At 43.8% G+C, this 18512-nt stretch overlaps 3 protein-coding genes across 3 annotated transcripts; 1 reads left to right on the top strand and 2 right to left on the bottom strand.

Annotated features, from left to right (window-relative positions):
* Nucleotides 1-3: 3 nt before the first annotated feature.
* Nucleotides 4-11888, bottom strand: tex2l (testis expressed 2, like). Its single transcript, XM_068719085.1, has 12 exons — nucleotides 11599-11888; nucleotides 6430-7780; nucleotides 5500-5700; nucleotides 4816-5095; nucleotides 4447-4634; nucleotides 3715-3915; nucleotides 2901-3000; nucleotides 2287-2419; nucleotides 2051-2188; nucleotides 1081-1290; nucleotides 867-987; nucleotides 4-699 (listed from the first exon to the last, which is right to left on the bottom strand). Exons 2-12 carry the CDS (start codon nucleotides 7627-7629, stop codon nucleotides 553-555), a joined length of 2919 nt encoding a protein of 972 aa, XP_068575186.1. The 5' UTR covers nucleotides 7630-7780; nucleotides 11599-11888; the 3' UTR covers nucleotides 4-552.
* A 1400-nt stretch (nucleotides 11889-13288) lies between these two features.
* Nucleotides 13289-15472, bottom strand: LOC137878707 (zinc finger protein with KRAB and SCAN domains 8-like). The gene is made up of 2 exons (XM_068719091.1): nucleotides 15192-15472; nucleotides 13289-14851 (listed from the first exon to the last, which is right to left on the bottom strand). Exons 1-2 carry the CDS (start codon nucleotides 15373-15375, stop codon nucleotides 13653-13655), a joined length of 1383 nt encoding a protein of 460 aa, XP_068575192.1. The 5' UTR covers nucleotides 15376-15472; the 3' UTR covers nucleotides 13289-13652.
* Nucleotides 15473-15998: 526 nt separating this feature from the next.
* Nucleotides 15999-18221, top strand: LOC137878712 (methionine-R-sulfoxide reductase B1-A-like). The gene is made up of 4 exons (XM_068719097.1): nucleotides 15999-16124; nucleotides 16742-16884; nucleotides 17076-17190; nucleotides 17825-18221. The coding sequence occupies exons 1-4, from the start codon at nucleotides 16070-16072 to the stop codon at nucleotides 17842-17844; spliced, it is 333 nt and encodes a 110-aa protein (XP_068575198.1). The 5' UTR covers nucleotides 15999-16069; the 3' UTR covers nucleotides 17845-18221.
* Nucleotides 18222-18512: the final 291 nt, after the last annotated feature.

Raw genomic sequence — 18512 nt, 5'->3', positions numbered from 1 at the left:
TGTATTTGTTTTAACCGGATTAATTATACATTTAAGTTGAACAATTACCATAGATTTAACAGGTTTTTATTCGCTGATAATCCATGAGTTTATTTACATTGTTCAGAAACAACATGCACCATGGAAGCTTAATCATAATTATCATCTCCCATGTTTTTCATCAGTGGATTAGAAAATGATTGAATGGATAGTTTGTTAATTCAGCATTCTTTACCAGCGGTCATCTACAGCACCTTGTTTTGACGTGCATCCAGTATTTACATCTTTTATCAGTGTTGGCATCAAATTAAAAAAAAGTGCTCTAACTGGTATACAGTTCAATCATCTTCACAGTAAAGGGCACTTTAGCACCATTCTCACCGTCCCGAGGTCGCTGCCCTTGCTCAGCTGCATTTATCCTACACTGGTGACAACCAACACGCTCAGGATAAACACCAAGCCGGTACCCAGCTGCAGCAGCCTCGGAATCCATTAGAGAGTCATGGCAATAGCTGCACAGTGGCTTTTCTTTTTTTACACCGACATAATCTCATCTGTGGCCTCAAAGGTGCACTACTCTGACAGGTAGTCCTGGGACTCCATGGAGGACTGGTGGGATGAGGAATGGATTGAGGACTGGTGGGATGCAGGTGGGTTTTCCAGGCCGGATGTCATCAGGGGCAGATACAGATCATCCATATTGGGCATCACAAGCACTTTCTGTTGAGGGGCAAAGGACAACAAAACCATATTTAATAATTAGTTCAATATGCTTTTAATGATATGGAAAATGGTACTTCTCATACTCCTGTACCGTCACAAAGTATCTTTGAATTATTCTTTTTTTAGCGTTTTCTGCACGTCGTCAGATTCACTGATGGACTGACCTGGAACTCACACTGCAGTTTTCTCTCGATCCACTCAGTGACATGAGTGAAGGTGACCTCCCTCTCCCCGAGCGTGGGTCGCACATGAAGGTCTAACTTGGGAGGCACCCGGAAACTGTACCTGAGAGGAGAGAACGAGAGAAAACGACTGTGTGAGAAAGAAAGAAAGAAACCTTTGAATTCATGGCATGAAATGACGTTGTAAACTCAGTACCATATCCTGTCAGTAGGGGGAGGTGGGATGTTGATGGCTAGAGTGCCAGAGAGCTCCAGGACCTCCACGCTGAGTATCAGAGGCATGTTAGACACCTCAGCTATCTTCTTCCTGATGTACTCGTTCTCAGTGGCTTTCTGGAAGTACTTGGACTTCGCTATCTTGTCCACAAATCTCAAGATCTTCCTACTTGTGCTGCCACCAGTGTGCCTGGATGAAGGATTAGGACAAGGGCACAAATGCAGTGTAGGGCTGTGAATATGAAAACTACTGTGATTGGGACATTGAAATTATGTGTGCCACATCAGATGTTTTCACATCATATGGAAAATCATATGGAAATCACCTTATTTCAATTTTTACATTAACAATTTCTCCCTACCATTCATGTCAACATGCAAGTGTTTGTTACAACTGTGAAGTTTTTCAAAGATCTACAATATATTCAAATATGTAAGTTATGTTTTATGTTTCTTGTCATTCCTGCTTTTGAAGACCTGAAAAAATTCTCGCACATAAACACATTCACACATAACAGACACTTGCTCTGACAGTAAGTTGTGACTGCAGGAAAAGCACAGGTGGACTTAATGACCTTAACGATGCAGCACTGCAATTATGGCAATGCAGCGCTGCATCGTTAAGGTCATTAAGTCCACCTGTGCTTTCAAAATGTCAGCAATCAGCATCTACAGTATATTCACACACAGTTCAAATACATCATCGTAACTGCATTATGTTATTCTGCATTAAGTTCATCTTCTACGTCCATATGTCACTCTTTTATTTTGTCACATTGGATCACCAATAAAAGATTAAATACAAATATTATTGGTTACACCTGTGTTAGACAAAGCCTTTTAACACCTGCACATCCCTAAATAGGATGTGACCACAAGTGCAGCATGCTTACAGTGGTGCGAAGTGTGACCTATTATCCATGGTATATTTCATCTGTGTGATAGCTTACCCTTCAGCTGCTACCACTGTGCTCTTCTCCCCTAGAGACGCCTGCGGCTCAAAGGGGGGGGCTTCCTCTTCATCAGACGAGCCTGCGCTGGACGACTCTTCATCACTATCAGCCAGTACACACAGCCGGGGCTTAGAGCTGAAAAAACACACCGGTGGTACCTGTTAATGCAAACCACTGAGCTGAGGAGACTCATTCCTCCTCGAGCTTCATCTATTGAGGAATACGGGCCTCACCCCACTTGCTGGGTCTCTAGAATGCTGTGAGCCTCGTCCTCTCCATCTTTACCCAGTTTACACAGGTTCATTTTAGTCTCCAGGGTCATCTGAAGGCAGCCTGTGTACACCACCTCCAGCTCCAGCCACAGGCCTTGGAGATAAAGGCAGGGAGAAAAAAACCAAAAACAGGTAGCAGGTAAGATCAGAGCTCTTAACAAGCGTCGCATCTAGATCTGGCCTGGCACAGTGTTGTTGCAGAAGGGACATTAGACCAACAGAGGATAGCTCGGGCATGTTTGTTACTTAAGATCAGTCAAGGCCAACAGGATCGCTAATCTCAATGGAAGACTTTAGGGTTAGTGCGATAAACTAATAAAACAAATGTGATCATGGCCTGAGCTGACTGCAGGTTTGTGTCTGAGAGAGGAAATCCAGGTAGAGACTGTTGGGTTAACTTTATTGGTTGAAAAGAAAAAGGCAAGACTAAAGAGTTTACAGCCAAGCTAGTGGGTTTACGGGGCTTTGCTTTGAGCCACGCCTCTAAAATGGCCAACAATCAAAAAAGCAAGTGCATGTATAAATGTGTTCTTATCCAATGCAACATGTATGAGTGTAAGTACACACAACTGTACCTCTGCGGTCAAGTGTTGGTGTGGAGGTGCTGAGGACTTGAGGTAGACAAGTGCCCATGTCCAGATCTGCCAGCGTCAGCTCATTCATGAAGTATGGCAACTTGTAATGAGACAAACAACACCTTTAGTTAGTAAACATGCTGCGTTCATGTCAGACATTAAAAAAACAAAACAAATAGAGGCTCCACAGAAAAAGTTAATTACTTCAAACTAATGAGCGAGCAGTGGGAAACCTGCAGTGTGTGTGTGTGTGTGTGTGTGTGTGTGTGTCTGTCTGAAGGAGATAAGAGCAATATAGTAAAAGGATGGTGTGTGTCAAAGAGGAGAGCAGGAAATGAGAAATGAGATGCTGCAGTGCCATCACCGCTCCACTAACTCCCACCTCCCGACTTTGCAACCAGAGGGAGTGCTATATCAGCAGACACTGAAACACACACACACACACACACACACACACACACACACACACACACACACACACACGCACACACGCACACACACACACATAAAAGAGAGCTGTGGCGTTGATGTGCCTAATGTCACATCTTTTGACCTTGTGCACAAACCAGCACTATTGGTCAGACTGTATCATCGAGTGACCCAGTTTGTAGAGCTCTGACCTGTAGTGCACTCACTGTTGCATGGCCACGTCATTAGTCAGCATGACACTGATGATGCTGCTGCTGATGGTCTGAATATGAAGATGAATGCGCGTATAATAAAAACGAAGAGCATCAGCTGAACCCTTCATTTTGTAAACCGAGGACTTCTGACTAACCTTGAAAAACAAATCGCCATCCTCATCCACTCTCACCTTGATCTTGCTGAGTTTCTTCTGGATCTTGTGCGCCACCTGATCGGTCCAGTACTTCTCCCGCAGGAAGTCCCAGAAGATCCGTCCCACCAGGGAGTTCACCCAGGTGGGCTGGCCCTCTGCCGAGTGTCCCTCTGCCACTGAACCTGCGCTGGGCTCCTCTCCTGCTTGACCTCCAGATCCATGCTCTTCATTGTGAGTCTGCAGTAAAAGCGTTTATGTTTGCACATGCATTTTTCAGAGGGTATACGACCTGAGAGGACCGAGATGCACGGTACAATTTCTATGCCAATCCATCCTCAAGCCCCATTTACGCCGACTCTTTTCCTCCTCTAAATACCATCCCGACCAACCCAAACCAGGATTAGCAGCTCTGCACTCAGTTCCTATTAATCTCCTTCCAGCCAGGTGACACCTGATATTTCTGCACATTGACATTTGGTCTAGTCAGCAGGGATGTGTTTGGCTGAGCCAGCATCCTAGACAAGGCTGGTTTAAGCACAGAGCGGAACAGAGGAACAGTAGCCGACATTGACCTGCTCTGATCAATGGGAGGTATGTAGAGTATTAGCATGACAAGCAGAGGGTCAGTAGAGCAGAAACACAGTTCTCATATCTGCTCAGGCTGTAAATGAAACCTACGGAGAGCTTACATGCCTTCACAACAGCCAGCACTGTGATGCTATACCTGATACTACATTTTAAAAATACATAAATGTGTTGCTCATTGACCTTCTTGTGGGCTGTGGGGCTTCCCTTGTCACTATGGCAGGGGCTAGGGGTGGGATTGCAGCTCGGCGTGCCAATCAGTTGAGTCATGTAGATGCTGTACTCCAATAGCGTTCTTGTTTTCAGAGCTCCCGGCAAATCGTGCAGCTCCTCTGGGCCTTCTCTGGCAGCGTCTCCAGCACATGGTGTTTCTGAGTGACAGAGTAAAGACAGGCACAAGGTGAGTGGGCGGAAAGAGCCGGTGAATGCAGATTCTGCATGCTCATCAATCTGTCCTGAACGTGATTCAACAACGACTGCATATGTGTTTAAAACAAGGAGGCAATGTTGCTGAATCGCTCCCAACCACCATGAATTCAAGCACCATCTTACCTGCATTCTCCTCCCTGCTCACACTGCTCTGGGCTCCAGCCCGGGAGGCAGACAGGAAGTGCTGGAACCACTCCTCCTTCTCTCTTCCCGTGCGGCCAAACAGGTACAAGGTGACGGGAAGCTGGTGGTCCGGGACCGTGTGTCTCTCTGCCCTTTCTTCCTCCTCCTTCCCTTCGATTACACTCTCCTCGCCGACCTCCCCCTCAGCCAGAGTGACGCAGACGGGGTACTTCTTGTTCCAGATCCTCTTGCGAGCCAAACCGGGCGGCAACAGAGACACCTGGGATGAAAAGTAACAGAAAGAAATGACAAAGGAAAAGTGTAATTTTCTTCTTATCAGTATTTAGTTTCTACAAGAGATGCTGAAAGCCAGAAATTGTGTTGACAGTTTATCATTGCCAAAGAGCTCCCCACATTGATTAGATTGTGTGTTAGCTTTATTGTAACACCCTATTGGAAGCTACTATAGCCTGCTTCAATATGCTACTGGGACAGCAGCCGGGTCAAGTTTATTCAGAGCATCATCACTTCGGTCGTAATCCTTCTGGTCTTTCACCTCCGTGTTAGATGACAACGTGGGTGCAGAGAGATGGGAGTTCAGGCGAGAGGTCACCTTCTCTTTTACTCCCCTCTGAGGAACGCGAGGGCCCAGAAATTAGAATATTGCATATATAACGCACTGACCTTACAGTTAGCCAGCTTGTAAGTACGTGAACGCAAAAACACGGCCTCGTGGGACGTCTCGTCGAACGCTGCCCACCGGGGGATGTTGGTACGTGGGTATGCCAGGCGCAGCTGGCTGCCCTCCAGGGTGACGTAGACGGAGTGTGTGATGGAGGGGTGGAAGGTCTCAGGGTCGTAGCTGTGTGTCTCATTCATCCAGCCCTGGAAGAAAATGATGAGGGTGTTTACCCCAACACAAGTCACAAATCACCTTTTTCCTTTCAGAATTGATATTAAGAGCTGGCTATATTTAGGTGTGTTTAACTGAAGATGTGTTTTTATATATATATAAAAATATGTAAATCTTGCAAAAACCCTACTAAAATGTAATTCACAGCGAGTGGTGCAATCTGCGACAATACAGCTCAGCAGGAGGGGAAACATGAGACATCTGTCTCATTTAACACTGTGGACGAGTCTGTGAAATAGCCTGCTGCTAGTAGCTCCTCGGTCCTCGTAATATTTACCTTATGTGAAACTGCTCACTCTGCATTTATCGAGGCAGCCAGCCCCACTCTCTCAGCAGAGCTGTCAAGAAGTGCTTTGAGAAAGCTATTATGAAAATAGCGTGCTCCTTAGATGCTGAACCTGCGGTGCCTGAGGACAGTTTTCTATAAAGTAATTATCTAAAAATGAATCCATTAAGCACCACTGACAGCTCACATGGTTGCTGTTGCTCATTGTTTTGATCCCTCAAACATTAGAGCTTGAGGCTCATTTCCATGTAGCCAAATCTGGAAAACAGGAAGAGGCTTCTTGCTCTGTGCTACAGTCACATGTGTAACACACTCAAAAGAAACAGGGAAGTTTGGATAAAAGTAGACAGATGAAATGTCATCATGCCACTTTTATGTTTACGCCTCTCTTTGTTGTGTTGAACTCATGTGTTACCTCTAGGATTTCTGGATCTGCGAGCTCTCCATCCAGTGGCTCCATGTTCAGGGTTCTGGATCTGCCCAAACCCTTGTTGCTTCTGGCAGACGAGCGTCGCGGAGCAAACATGAACACGACCACCAGGCCCAACATGAAGCCACATGCAACCCCCACGGACAGACCCGTCACATAGGAGGGCAGGGGCAACACAAAGAAACCATAAGCCAGAAGACCCACAGGGAAGAGCCAGTGAAGAGGCAGCGATGAGCCTGGCACTGTGACTCTAGACTGGGTGTAAGTTCTATGATGTGTCCCCTTGGATCCATTCTGGAGCTCCACCACCTGAATCACATCTCCATAAGTGCAGATTTCTAAATGGCTGTCACTGCTGTGGTGTTCTGGGGAGATAGAGGATTTTTTTAAGGAGCTCTTTTGGAGTCTTCTCAGAGGCGTGTCACACACACCTCTGGGCTCACTTTCAGCTCTCTTTCGGCACTTGAGGTCTGCATCTTCACTGCCACTGTCTCTTCCACAGCTGCCTTGGGAGGACGGTGAGTCTCCGGCACCAGAAGCCCTCCCCTGCTTTGGGCTGCCGGAGCTTTCGTCCCCCATGATCTTACTCAGCATGCTCAGCGGATCCTGCATGGCCTCGGAGAACTTCCTCCGTGTGTCCTCCAGCTCAGCAATCAGCGAGCTGCCCCGGGGCTCAGCAGGAGGCACGCCGCCAGCGGAAGGAGGCAACACCCAGTCATCATTCTCATTCAGCCCATCTGCTACAGGCCTGGCCTCTAGGATTTTTGGGTGGGTTAGTTGCTTCCAGGGGTGCAAATGCAGCTTGGAGTCTGACTTGGAGAGGTTGACCTCTGGCTCGACCCGGCGGGAAATCTCGGTGCTCAGGGACTTCACCAGGCTGAGCAGAGGTTTGCCTCGCAGGGAGCTGCTCTCCCTCGGCTCCAGGTCTGTGGAGGAGGATTTGACAAGGTTGGTGGTGATAAGCAGGTCTGCCGATGATGCAGATAGATCCGCTAAAGAGCCCGGGGATGAGGGGGAGTGAGGCAGAAAGGGAGGGTGGGAGCGGTGACTTAGGCTCAGGTCCAAATCCATCCCCAGGCTGAGGTCAGGCTGGCTGTCCCTTTTGCGTTGTTTGTCTTTGCTGAAGGCCACGGTGGGACCTTCATCGTGGCCATCCAGGCTGAAGATGAGCTTGCTCTCTTCCATGCTGGCCCTCAATCAGGAGCTATTGGGAGGATGTGGTTGACCAAACGGAGTCCCTGAAGGCATGGCGCGTGGCGCTAGCAGTGGGAGTCTTTAACTGCATGTAGACTAGTAACAACCTCCTCTGGTAGCTTATAGTTCATCGCGTTGAATGCTGGATATGTGGTGAGAAAGAAGAAAAAATATGGTGGTTAATTGAGCAACTAAGTTACTTTTTAAAGGACAGCACAACATTTTACTTTCCTATTTCCACCCTCTACATTTTTTTTCAAATTTGATCTCAACCTCTCACTTTAATCTCCCTCGTCCTTTGTCCTTTTTACCGCTCCTACTAGGGTAGGGGTGGAGGAGTGCTTTGTTTCTGGAATCATCCACAAGGAGTCATTAGTACAAAGACTTTAATCCCACAGTCCCACAGATAATCCCAAATTAGATGCAGTGATCATCCTTGTTTGTGCCTAATTGACACATTTGTCCTATTCGAGGAGCACTGAAAGATAGTCAGTACAATAATCTTTTCTCTATTGTTGCAAGACAGTGAAGACTGTTTTCTTATTTACATCCTCGGACAAGATTCGTTCAGATGGTTCAGGGATTCGGAACGGCAACTCTGCAATCACAAGACCACGTCTCTGAGCTCATGGCTAGCTGACGTGTGATTTAAATAAAACAACAGGAGACAACAACTTCATCTGGGACAGCATCTGCTCGATGAAAGCGAACACATCTGATGCAGAGGCAAACAAACCGACGCACCCCTCAAGATGAATAAATGTATTTTTGTAACTGATATTTACACCCCTGACTCTCTCACAGAGTCCAGTTGTCGTCACTAAGATAACAAAAGATCTGTTACGACTCTGAGTAAGGGGCTCAGTTTCAGTTATTATTAGGAAGGCTTAAGCTTCAGCATGTCATGACTATAACTGGGAAAACAAGCTTTCTTTTTTTCAACCCCACTCTAGCTGCTCTCTATTAGGCATTCGAAAGCATAACAATTAGACACTCCCTCTGGGAAATCAGGGTTTATGGATCTATAACAAGCCCTTCATAGCTTGTGTCCATGTGACAACAACTGTCATGTGTTATGGCAGGCAGGCTGCACAGCCAAAACCCACACTCAACAGCTACGCTGTGATCCAAACAGAGAGTGGTTTAACTGTAATCCTCCATACTAAAGAGGTTTTGACGACAGCACTTGGGACATGAATTGAATGTGATGAATGGGAAATCAGTGTGTCTTTTCAATTCCAGATACATTTGCGGATTCCTTGTCATTCACTTGCTCAAGCTGTCATTCACACGCACGCGCATAATGCGGTGCATGTAGTCAAAAACTAGCTTCATGAGCAATTTAAAGTGTCTGTGCTTACAGAAAAGTGCAGCATAAGAAAACTGACACATTTCAGTAAGAGCTAAGCTCATTAGACATAGTCAACCACCTGATGTATCTTTACCTTTAAATTAAAAAATACTATTTTTTTAATGTGAAAGTTAATTCTCTTCACTCCCGAAGTTCACTCCACATGTGTCATATGAGTTTTCCCGCCTTTTTGATTGCCTGCCCTGCCCTGATCACTTTCACCTGTCCCTCATTAGTCCTACACTCACCCCACCTCCTGCTTACCTGTGCTTCACTTCAGTCAGTCAATATTAATACAACCTCAGTTCCTTAATGTTCCTTGTCGGTTTGTATTCATTGCTGTTTGGAGTTTTGTTACCTGCTACCAGCCTGCCCTTTTGCTATAATTGTAATAGTTATTCTGCTACTCTGCAGTCATATAGTAGTCCCCGTCTGCATTTGAGTCTGTCCCCTGCTCTCCAACTGAGACAAATTCATGCACTTATCCGTCCCTAAGAAGCTATTACGTGGACTCTTGTGACGATTTTCTCATTCTACTTTTGTGTCCCTGTGTTAGGAAGTGAGGTCATATTTAATCTTCTTGTTCAGAGCAAACACTGCAGCCAGATCCTTATATAACGAGGGTGATCGTGCAGACACAAACTCATATTTCTTGACCTTTAGAGTGGACATTTTTACATAACTGCAGAAGGACAAAATGCAACAAGACACTCCAGCAATTCGCCATTGTCATGTATTGTAGATTCTTGATGAAAGGCTGCAGATTGTAATCTGTTTCCATGTCGCTCACCTAATTTAACTTTGTCATTAGCTCCCATCTTCACTTCTCTGCACACTTGTTTATGTGGAGCAATGTTACATTTTCAGCATCTACCTGATGCGCTCTTTGTGAAATCTAATTAACCAAAAGTGCTGCTCTGCCAGCGCTTAAGCTGCTCCAGACAGTTCTGCATTACCCTAATCAATTTCTGCTTCGGAGTCAATTTGGATCAGTTGTTGCTGACAGGAAGAGGAAAACCTTTGCTGCTCTGTGGAGTACGGAGTCAGCAGGGATTTGGCAGCTTTCCAATCAGGACTGTGGATGAACCTCAGCAGGAAGGAAGAAAAAACATCCGAGGACCGAAGTCTGGAACCACAGTTTTTGGTTTGTCCCTTAAGAGAAGAAATTGGAGGAGATTTTGCTATTTCATATGCTGAAGGAAAATGTCTTGATTGTAGTTTAATGTTCATGACTGAAAGGCATTTAAAAATGGTCCGATGCCCCTAATTGAGGTCAGAGGGCAAAGTCTTAATATGGTCTAAATTAAATGTACTTAAATTACATTTTATAGAAGAAAGGTCACATAGAACTTTTAATGAGTATTTCTGTTATCAGTTTGCTGATTATTTTCTCTATAAATATATTAATCGTTGATGAAATGTAAACAAAATTGTAAGAGGATTATCACAATTTGGTCGAAGTGGATGTCTTTAAATGTCTTGTTTTGTTCAACTAAGAATGAAAACCCAAAGAAATTCAGTTTTCAACTAAATAAAACAAAAAAAACAGCAAATTCTCACATTAGAAAAGCAGGAATCAAAGAATATTTGGCATGTTTGCTTGAAAACGATTGATGGCTTCTCAAAATAGTTGCTGAATCATTTTCTGTCAATCAACGAACCAACTAATCAACTCAACGTCTGAATAGAGAAGCCCCAAGTGATTGAGGGCAACTCAGAGTGGAGGATAAAGTCAGTGAAGCTCAATGGAGTCTGACATTTTTGAAGACAGGGTATTGCTATCAGGAATTTTTAATAACTGCAGGTATTAGAGGCAAAATTAAAGGAAAGGTTAGTGAGCTTCATGGGCAGTCCTAAAACATGCAAACTACTTTCTATTTGTATGTGGTAATCAAAATGACACATAGCAAAGTGATATCAGCTTGTTTGAGAGTCTATCAATGAGTAGACAGTATAGTGGATTATTCTAAATGGATTAAAAGGTAGAGGAAGAAATGACGTGACCATCAGAAAATCCTCACTTTGATCCCTGACATCTCCTCTTCTTGGCCTTCTTCCTATTCTGGTCAAACTAGGACAATTGGATCAAATTAAAGCTATACATTGTTTTTTTCTTTCTGTGAGGAACTTCATGAAAACCCAGTTGGAGTGCTGTGTGATTAAACGAGACTGTCTTTGCAGCCTGGCAACACACGCTGTCATACGGTTTAACGCTTTCCTCAAGCTACCGCTTGACCCTGATGACTTGACACATTTGGCACAGGATTCTGTGTTTGTCTGGGTATCACATGGTCAGTGTTAGTACAGCTGTACTTCATCTCATTAAGACAATCATTCAGACAATATCTCCGGGGCTAAAAAAAAAGGTGCACAGTTAATGGACAACGCCAGCCAAACCATCACTCAGACAGTCAAATGAGTCCCGTTTTGTCCCCTTTTAAAGTTTTCAAGAGATGCAGAACCCCTTCATCCGTCTGTACTCTTTCTGTCCTCACCTGTAGAACATTTTGCAAGTGTTTCTATTTCAAATTAAAGACAGCTATTCTAGGGCACTGATGACAAAGGCATGCGTGTGCTGCTACCAGTAAGAAAAAAACACAGCTTCTTACCTGAATGTGGCATGTTTGCTCTCGTGATATCAGTGGCAGAGGTTTGCGCTTCAAGTGCAGGCTGCAGTGCTCAGTGTAGATGCTGCAGAGCGCGGGGACGCGCACCATGCACCGGCCGCAGGCAACACATATACTCACTCAACTTTACTCGGATTGTAGCCAATCTTCGTTGCACAAAAATCACGTCACAACTACGTAGAATATTGTTTGTATCTAAATACACTGTTTGTAAAAAATATTCGCGTCAGCGCCGTTTCACATCGCTTCTTCCCTTTCCGCTGCAGGAGGAGTCAACCCAATGCAGAATAATGTGATTATTGGGAGTCCCGGCTGCAGACCGGACGACACTGTAATCCAGATTAGACCGGAGAGGCCAACAGTTGACGGAGCGGCGACTCTTCTCTGCTGCTGCTGCGCTCAGCGTCAAAACACAGACGGAGCTCATCTCTCCGCCTCTGACACCGCAGTCCTGAACGCTGCAGACTTATGTAATTGCAAGACCTGGAGAAAAAAATCATCCATGCTCAAAGTTGCTGCTCATCAGCCTCTTATTTAAAAGACTGAATGTTTTTTTTTTTTGTTATTGTTATGAGGGATGCAGAGATCTGTATATGTGAGAATTCCCCACTAAATCAATTTATTTCACTTTTTCTTGATGAATCTTCATCGTGTATCTCACTATTGGGGCTAAATTGTGTTTAAATATGGGAAATATCTCTGGTGTTAGTCGTTATATTTGTATGTGGGATTGAAAAGAACAGAAAGAGAATAGAGGTAAGGGGGGGGGGGACAACAGCTGGTTTTTGGCTTTTAGGATCTGTGTGGATTATTGCTGTGTCCTCTCAACCAGCAGAGCTGCAGGGGAGCGGCCCAGACACAGACCTTGCGTGACCTGACATGTACCTGCTGGCTGCACACAATTTCATGGACAGAACGATATACTTGGATTACCAGTACTATTCAAATAGTTTGCTGTTGTACTCTACAAGTCAGAGTTCATGCTAAAAGCAGAGATTGATTGTGCGGTCAGTTGCTTGTATTTGTGCTATGGGTTCTTTAGAGCAAACGATGGAAAATAGTGTTATAATAAACCAAAATACTGCCTCGTGAAGAGCAACTTTGATGTGTCTGCTGCCACCTGTTGGCGAAACTGCAGAATAACATATTTTAGAGCAGCAAAATGATGCAGCCACCTGTACTTCATTAGAGTAAGCGTCCACAGATTTACTGTATTAACACACTGTCTCTGTACACCTTTAAATGCTAATAGCAACAGTCAAATATGGTGAACTTGGGAAATAGGTTGAAAATGCTGCTCACATTTATCATATTTCAGATGAAGACAATAAGCATGGGAAGCAAACTTCTTTGTATTATGCTTTGGAAATTCGCCAGACTGTGGCGATTACAATCGATTTCCCTCAAAATGTATTTAATGTGATCAGTGCAAATGTTCGGATCCCATAGTAAAACTCAAGAAGCCAGGAAGACGAGCTGTGCTTTAGGACACTGCTAATAGGGGTCATATATACTAATAATTAATAAACTCCAACTCACAAGTAATAATACACATATTATTATTTTACTTTCATATAGGTAGCTTTATACTGTTTGAGTATTACATGTTTGGACTGATGAATAATACTGGTGTAAATAGACTAAAGATAAATAAGACTACTGGAACGTGATATGACAGGGTATTACACTTTATTGTCCTCCATGTGGAAATTTGGTTTCATCACAGGAAGCCATTACAGAGAACAGTATGCAATAACACAAACATGAAATGTGGAAAAAAGCAGCTCCAGAGATGCTGCTCTTCGGTCTAAGTGATACCTGTTTTTACCTGTGGGACTCATTTAACCCTCTTAATAAGAGCTAACATGTCTCAGCGGTCTAACCACATATCAACCCAAAACCTACAGGTATTCACAAACATATTTAGATTGTGTTGTGTTTTCTGACAACAACTAAAGGAGCTCTTTAATTATTCCTCAAAATCAATCTAACTCACCGCTATTTATGATTTGTAATTGAGCTCTGAGATCGTGTGTTCACTCAGTGACGGCCTTTTCGTGAGTTTGCAGGTGCACCTTCAGATTAGGCGCAAACCTGTATCTCATGCCACAAATACGGCAGCCGTATGGCCTCTCTCCTGTATGTGTGGTCCTGTGTCTCGTCATCTGTCCGCTTTGGCTGAAACGTTTGCCGCAAATATCACACGGGTACGGTTTTTCTCCTGAATGGTATCTCATGTGTGTTTTGAGGTGACTGCTGGTGTTAAAAAGTTTGCCACACAGGCCACATTGATACGGTTTCTCCCCTGAATGACTTCTTTTATGAATCGTAAGGTTCTGGCTCTGGCTGAACGCTTTCCCACAAATATCACAGTGATACGGTTTCTCCCCAGAATGCGTCCTCACGTGCACGATCAGATGCTCTCTTCGGTAAAATGTCTTGCCGCATTCTTGACACACAAACTCCTTTTTGCCCGTGTGTATTCTCTCATGTAGCCGGAGACAACGGACATTGGCGAAAGTCTTGCCACAAATGTCACAAAAATATGTTTTGTTGTGGCAACCTTTCACGTGAGTTATCAGCTCATTTGAAGACAGGCATGTCCTCCCACAAACAGTGCAATCGAAATTGTTCTCATGTGATTTTATGTGCTTCATCAAAGAGCCGATGTACTGGAATCCCTTGCCGCAGAAATGGCAAAAACTGCGATCCTTTTCACTTTTAGGTGAACTTTTGTCATTGGGTAATGTTCCTTTGTCCTTCTCATTAACGCTGCCATTCTGCCCTTGTAATGTCTTTCCTTTGCTCTTCATTGTTTTGGTCTGTTCTCCTTTGGTATTCACCAACTCCTCATCACTGTCATTGTTCTCACTCTGAGCCGCAGACCCGTCTGAAGAAACTGGCCGCATTTCATACGATACCCGTGTCTCTGGCTGATCTTGCTCACTTTTCACAACTTCAGGAGAGGGAAAACCCATCTCCTGTGTTGGACTGTCACCCCCAAGTTCCTCCTGCTCCTCTTTAATCTCCGACATCAAGAAGTCTGTCTGGACCAAGCAGTAGCTCCAGTTATCGTGGTCTGGATCTGCACTGGTTTGAGAGGCTCCCGGGACCTCAGCACCCAGACTGGCGTAAGACTCTTCTGGTGTCGAGGGTCCTGGGTTCTCCTGCTGCAGTGGGGCATCACATTGGTCTCCACTTTTAACTGTGCTGCTGGTCAATGAAGCCTCTGCAGCTGCAAATAAGAAAAAAAGGGACAGGAGCAAATGTCATTTTCATTTTCTAAAAGATACACACAATATTAAAAAAACAAACAATTTAGAGTTACAATACTCTAAAGCTATACAGCATTAAAAATATTTCGACTACTGTTACTGCAGCTGAGTTTGTACAGTGGATTGTGTGCGTGCGCGAACAAGAGGGGCGCAACATCTGTAGCTAACGTTACATTGCTAACGTTACTTGGCTAACGTTACTTCTTCTTGCAATACACCGCTAGCTACATGTGGAGATCGGTACGGCAATACGAGGGCCAAACCGCTACTAAAACAACACATTCAGCCAGAGTCTCAAACCTGATTTCTTTCGCAGGAAGTCGAGCTGGTGTCGCAGACTTTCAACCTCCTCTTTAGACCGACTAACTTCTGCTTCGTACATTGCTAACGTGATGGTCTTCTCCACCTCTCCGAGGATCTCCTCCGCCGCTGCGTACAGCCGCTGGTGAACAAACGACCTCAGCTGAAACATCGTGGTGTCCATGTCTCCTGGAGAGAATCACAGCACAACACCATTAACGCCTAGCAGCTGGGACGGCAAGAAGATAAAGTCAGCTAACCTAGCTCAATGCTAGAGCATGTGATCCGCTAGCAGCCAATATAGGACTTCCGGTTTTTAATCGTTCAGAGTAAAAGCGTCAATTACAAATGAAACTTTACAGCAACCAAGCCACACCAATCACAACAACATAAGGACACCGACGGATGGATATCATAAACTAAATGTACCTAACTAAATAGAAACTGAAATAAAATGTGGGGCTATATTGTAATTCTAAATATGGTATACATACATTAATAACATTGTAATATGCTGGACGTGGTGCAAGTTTAACAACTTTGTATTTATTGTAAATTGAACGTTAACTTTAAACAGTTCAGGCTCTATGAAAGTGGGTGTAAAAAAAAGAAGGGTTTATTTAATCAAATAGAAACCCAGTTTACAAAATTAGGAACACTATACTGGGCCCATAAACGAGGTCAACCGAACAGAGCTTATTTAAATGTTTTTATGTGCAACAACTACCACCCTTTTCACTTATAGGTGTTTTATTTTGAAGGCCGGACTCTTAAACCGGATGTCTTATTGTTGTCAGGTGGAATATTTCTGATGATCCAGATAACTTTTCACTGCGTCAAAGAGGAAGAAACTGTGGAAGAAACTGTGGAGCACAGCGATGTCGTTTTGTAGTTTTTTCGGTGGAGAGGTCTTTAAAGACCATTTTAAATCAGGTACCTCCATTACTTTAACTTCTTGTACTTTATTCAAAATGTCTGCCTAACTTGTGCTGTTTAGAGACTCTTAACCAGAGTTAACCATAGCTAGCCTCTGTTAGCTAACTATTCATTGTAATGTTAAATAACTGTGGTTCGGAGTAAAGTATCGACTCCTGTCCATGTAGGCTGTAGCCACCAGTACGGAGTTTAAGAAGGGGTGGACACAGTTTGTCTTGTCACGTAACACGGGACACATTATCTGGCATGGAAGTAATGGAAATGTAAAAATGTTGTTTTGTAACCCATGCTCAGGTTACACAACAGCTCTGTTACATAACCGGTTTTTGTTTCCATCAAATGAGAAGTTGACTTCCTCTTAAAAACACACCCTTGAACAAATACAACATTATCTATACACATTCAAAATGTTAAATAAGAATACAACACATCCCTTACAATACAATAGTAACAAAACATGGTCACAGCTATCAATGTGTAAAGGAAACCAACACATGATCCCTAGTTGGTACTAACTGGATGTCCGGTCTGAGGTCCTTAATACAATGACCTTTTTAAATAGTTCTCTCCTCATGTTGCACTCCGGTCATCATCTCCCATCCTTTACTCCTCAGGGGTTTATGTATGCTCCAAGTGTGATCACCAGCTGTTTACCAGCCGCTCCAAGTACGAGCACTCGTCTCCCTGGCCAGCCTTCACAGAGACCATCCATGAAGACAGTGTGTCCAAACACAAGGAGAGACCTGGGGCATATAAGGTACAATCAAAAGAAAATACATTGAATAAACCTATCAGAGGACGCTTCATATAAGTGTACTATATTCCTGTCTAAAGGAACTAGCTGTAGGTGAACGGGGTACAACCCTTGAGAGACTGGTGATTGTTTAATGCATCAACTGCTGATCGCATCGAAATGCATGAATTCCTGATTCTGATGTGTTGTTCCAGGTGAAATGTGGGAAGTGTGGAAATGGTCTAGGCCATGAGTTTGTGAACGACGGGCCAGCCAAAGGCTCGTCTCGCTTCTGAATATTCAGCAGCTCACTGAAGTTCGTCCCTAAAGGTACACACCAGACCAGGTTACAAGCACGCTTTCTGCCCTATTACACTGACTTTGTGTTATGTAGGCCCTAGGAATACATGTTTACATATTTTACAGCAGATACCATGCAGAGCTTGACCGATAAATCAACTGGGCCAATATGTCATACGATATTTGCTTATTGCATATATTTACGTAGCAGTATCAGTATTGGGGTTTGTTTTAGGCGGCTCGACTTTTTGCCAGTATCAGATGTCAGTTGATTTTCCGGCAGATGAAATTATCAACAGCCAAAATGTCTTTTGGGAAATGTGTGAGAACTAAGAAGTTATTAAAATAATCTTGAGAGTCTGCGCCTCACTGTGTGTTTACAGATGTTTGTAGTGGAGCAGCATGTCCCCCCCTGCCGAAACCACGTTTTTTCTTTTACATTCAAAGCTTCTATTGTTGTTTTCGCATGAAACTTCATATTTCGTCGGTCATATTCTATGTTGTCACCCCAAAAAATATGATTTTGTGTTATTGTGAGTATATACATGTAGTTTATGTTGCTGTTAGATTCCTGCTGGACTGCTTTAATACAGGTGGGTAAGGGAGAGTAAACTGTATGTTTGTACAACCAGTTAAATGATTCTGTTCTCTCGTCCCTCCACAGATAAGGTTGATGGACAGTAAGGTGAGCTGTCAGAAGGAATCGCTGCTGGACTCGTAGAAGTCTCTCTGTGCTGCTGGAGGTGTGGACAGCGGATGAAGTGTTCTGGGATTAAGCCCATCTGGGAGCTCCAGATCTCTGATGAATGATGGCCACACTGGACAGCAAGAACAGAAGACTGGTCTCAACACCTTTTTTAATAAGCAATCATCACCATCTCAGGAAAGCCTCACTGATTATTACACAATCACCAGTTTAAGATTCATTTAGAATGATTGAGATTGTCTCATGGTGAGATTAGCTTCTCTTTATTACTAAGAGATGAAACACGTCTGTTTATTTCCCTGCTATGACTGATATGCAAACTAAAATAAATCTATTTGAAATTATAATAACACAATGCTCTCTGCCTTTTTCTACTGTGTGAGTAGTTTTAGTCCATAATGTCCATCACTAATGAGACAAGTAGGACAGATGGAGACACTTCTTCTGGACTGAACTAGCTCTAAGGTTTAACAACGTGACTCTAAAACTGGTGTTTGAGTACTGTTCACTTCCACACTGATCACCTGTTTTCTTTTCCCACGTCATATAAGTTATTGTTATCCATATTGTTTTAAAGTTTAAAACCCATTTTGGCTGACTAAACAGTACATCGACGCTGACTCTCAGTGATGTAAACACTGCCATT

The sequence above is a fragment of the Cebidichthys violaceus genome, unplaced genomic scaffold (genome assembly GCF_023349555.1).
Source record: "Cebidichthys violaceus isolate CVI_PGR_0920_01 unplaced genomic scaffold, fCebVio1.0.p SCAF_23, whole genome shotgun sequence".
Classification (NCBI taxonomy): Eukaryota; Metazoa; Chordata; class Actinopteri; order Perciformes; family Stichaeidae; genus Cebidichthys; species Cebidichthys violaceus.
The sequence above is the reverse complement of the archived record's forward strand: the minus strand, read 5'-3'. Positions and strand labels throughout refer to the sequence as shown.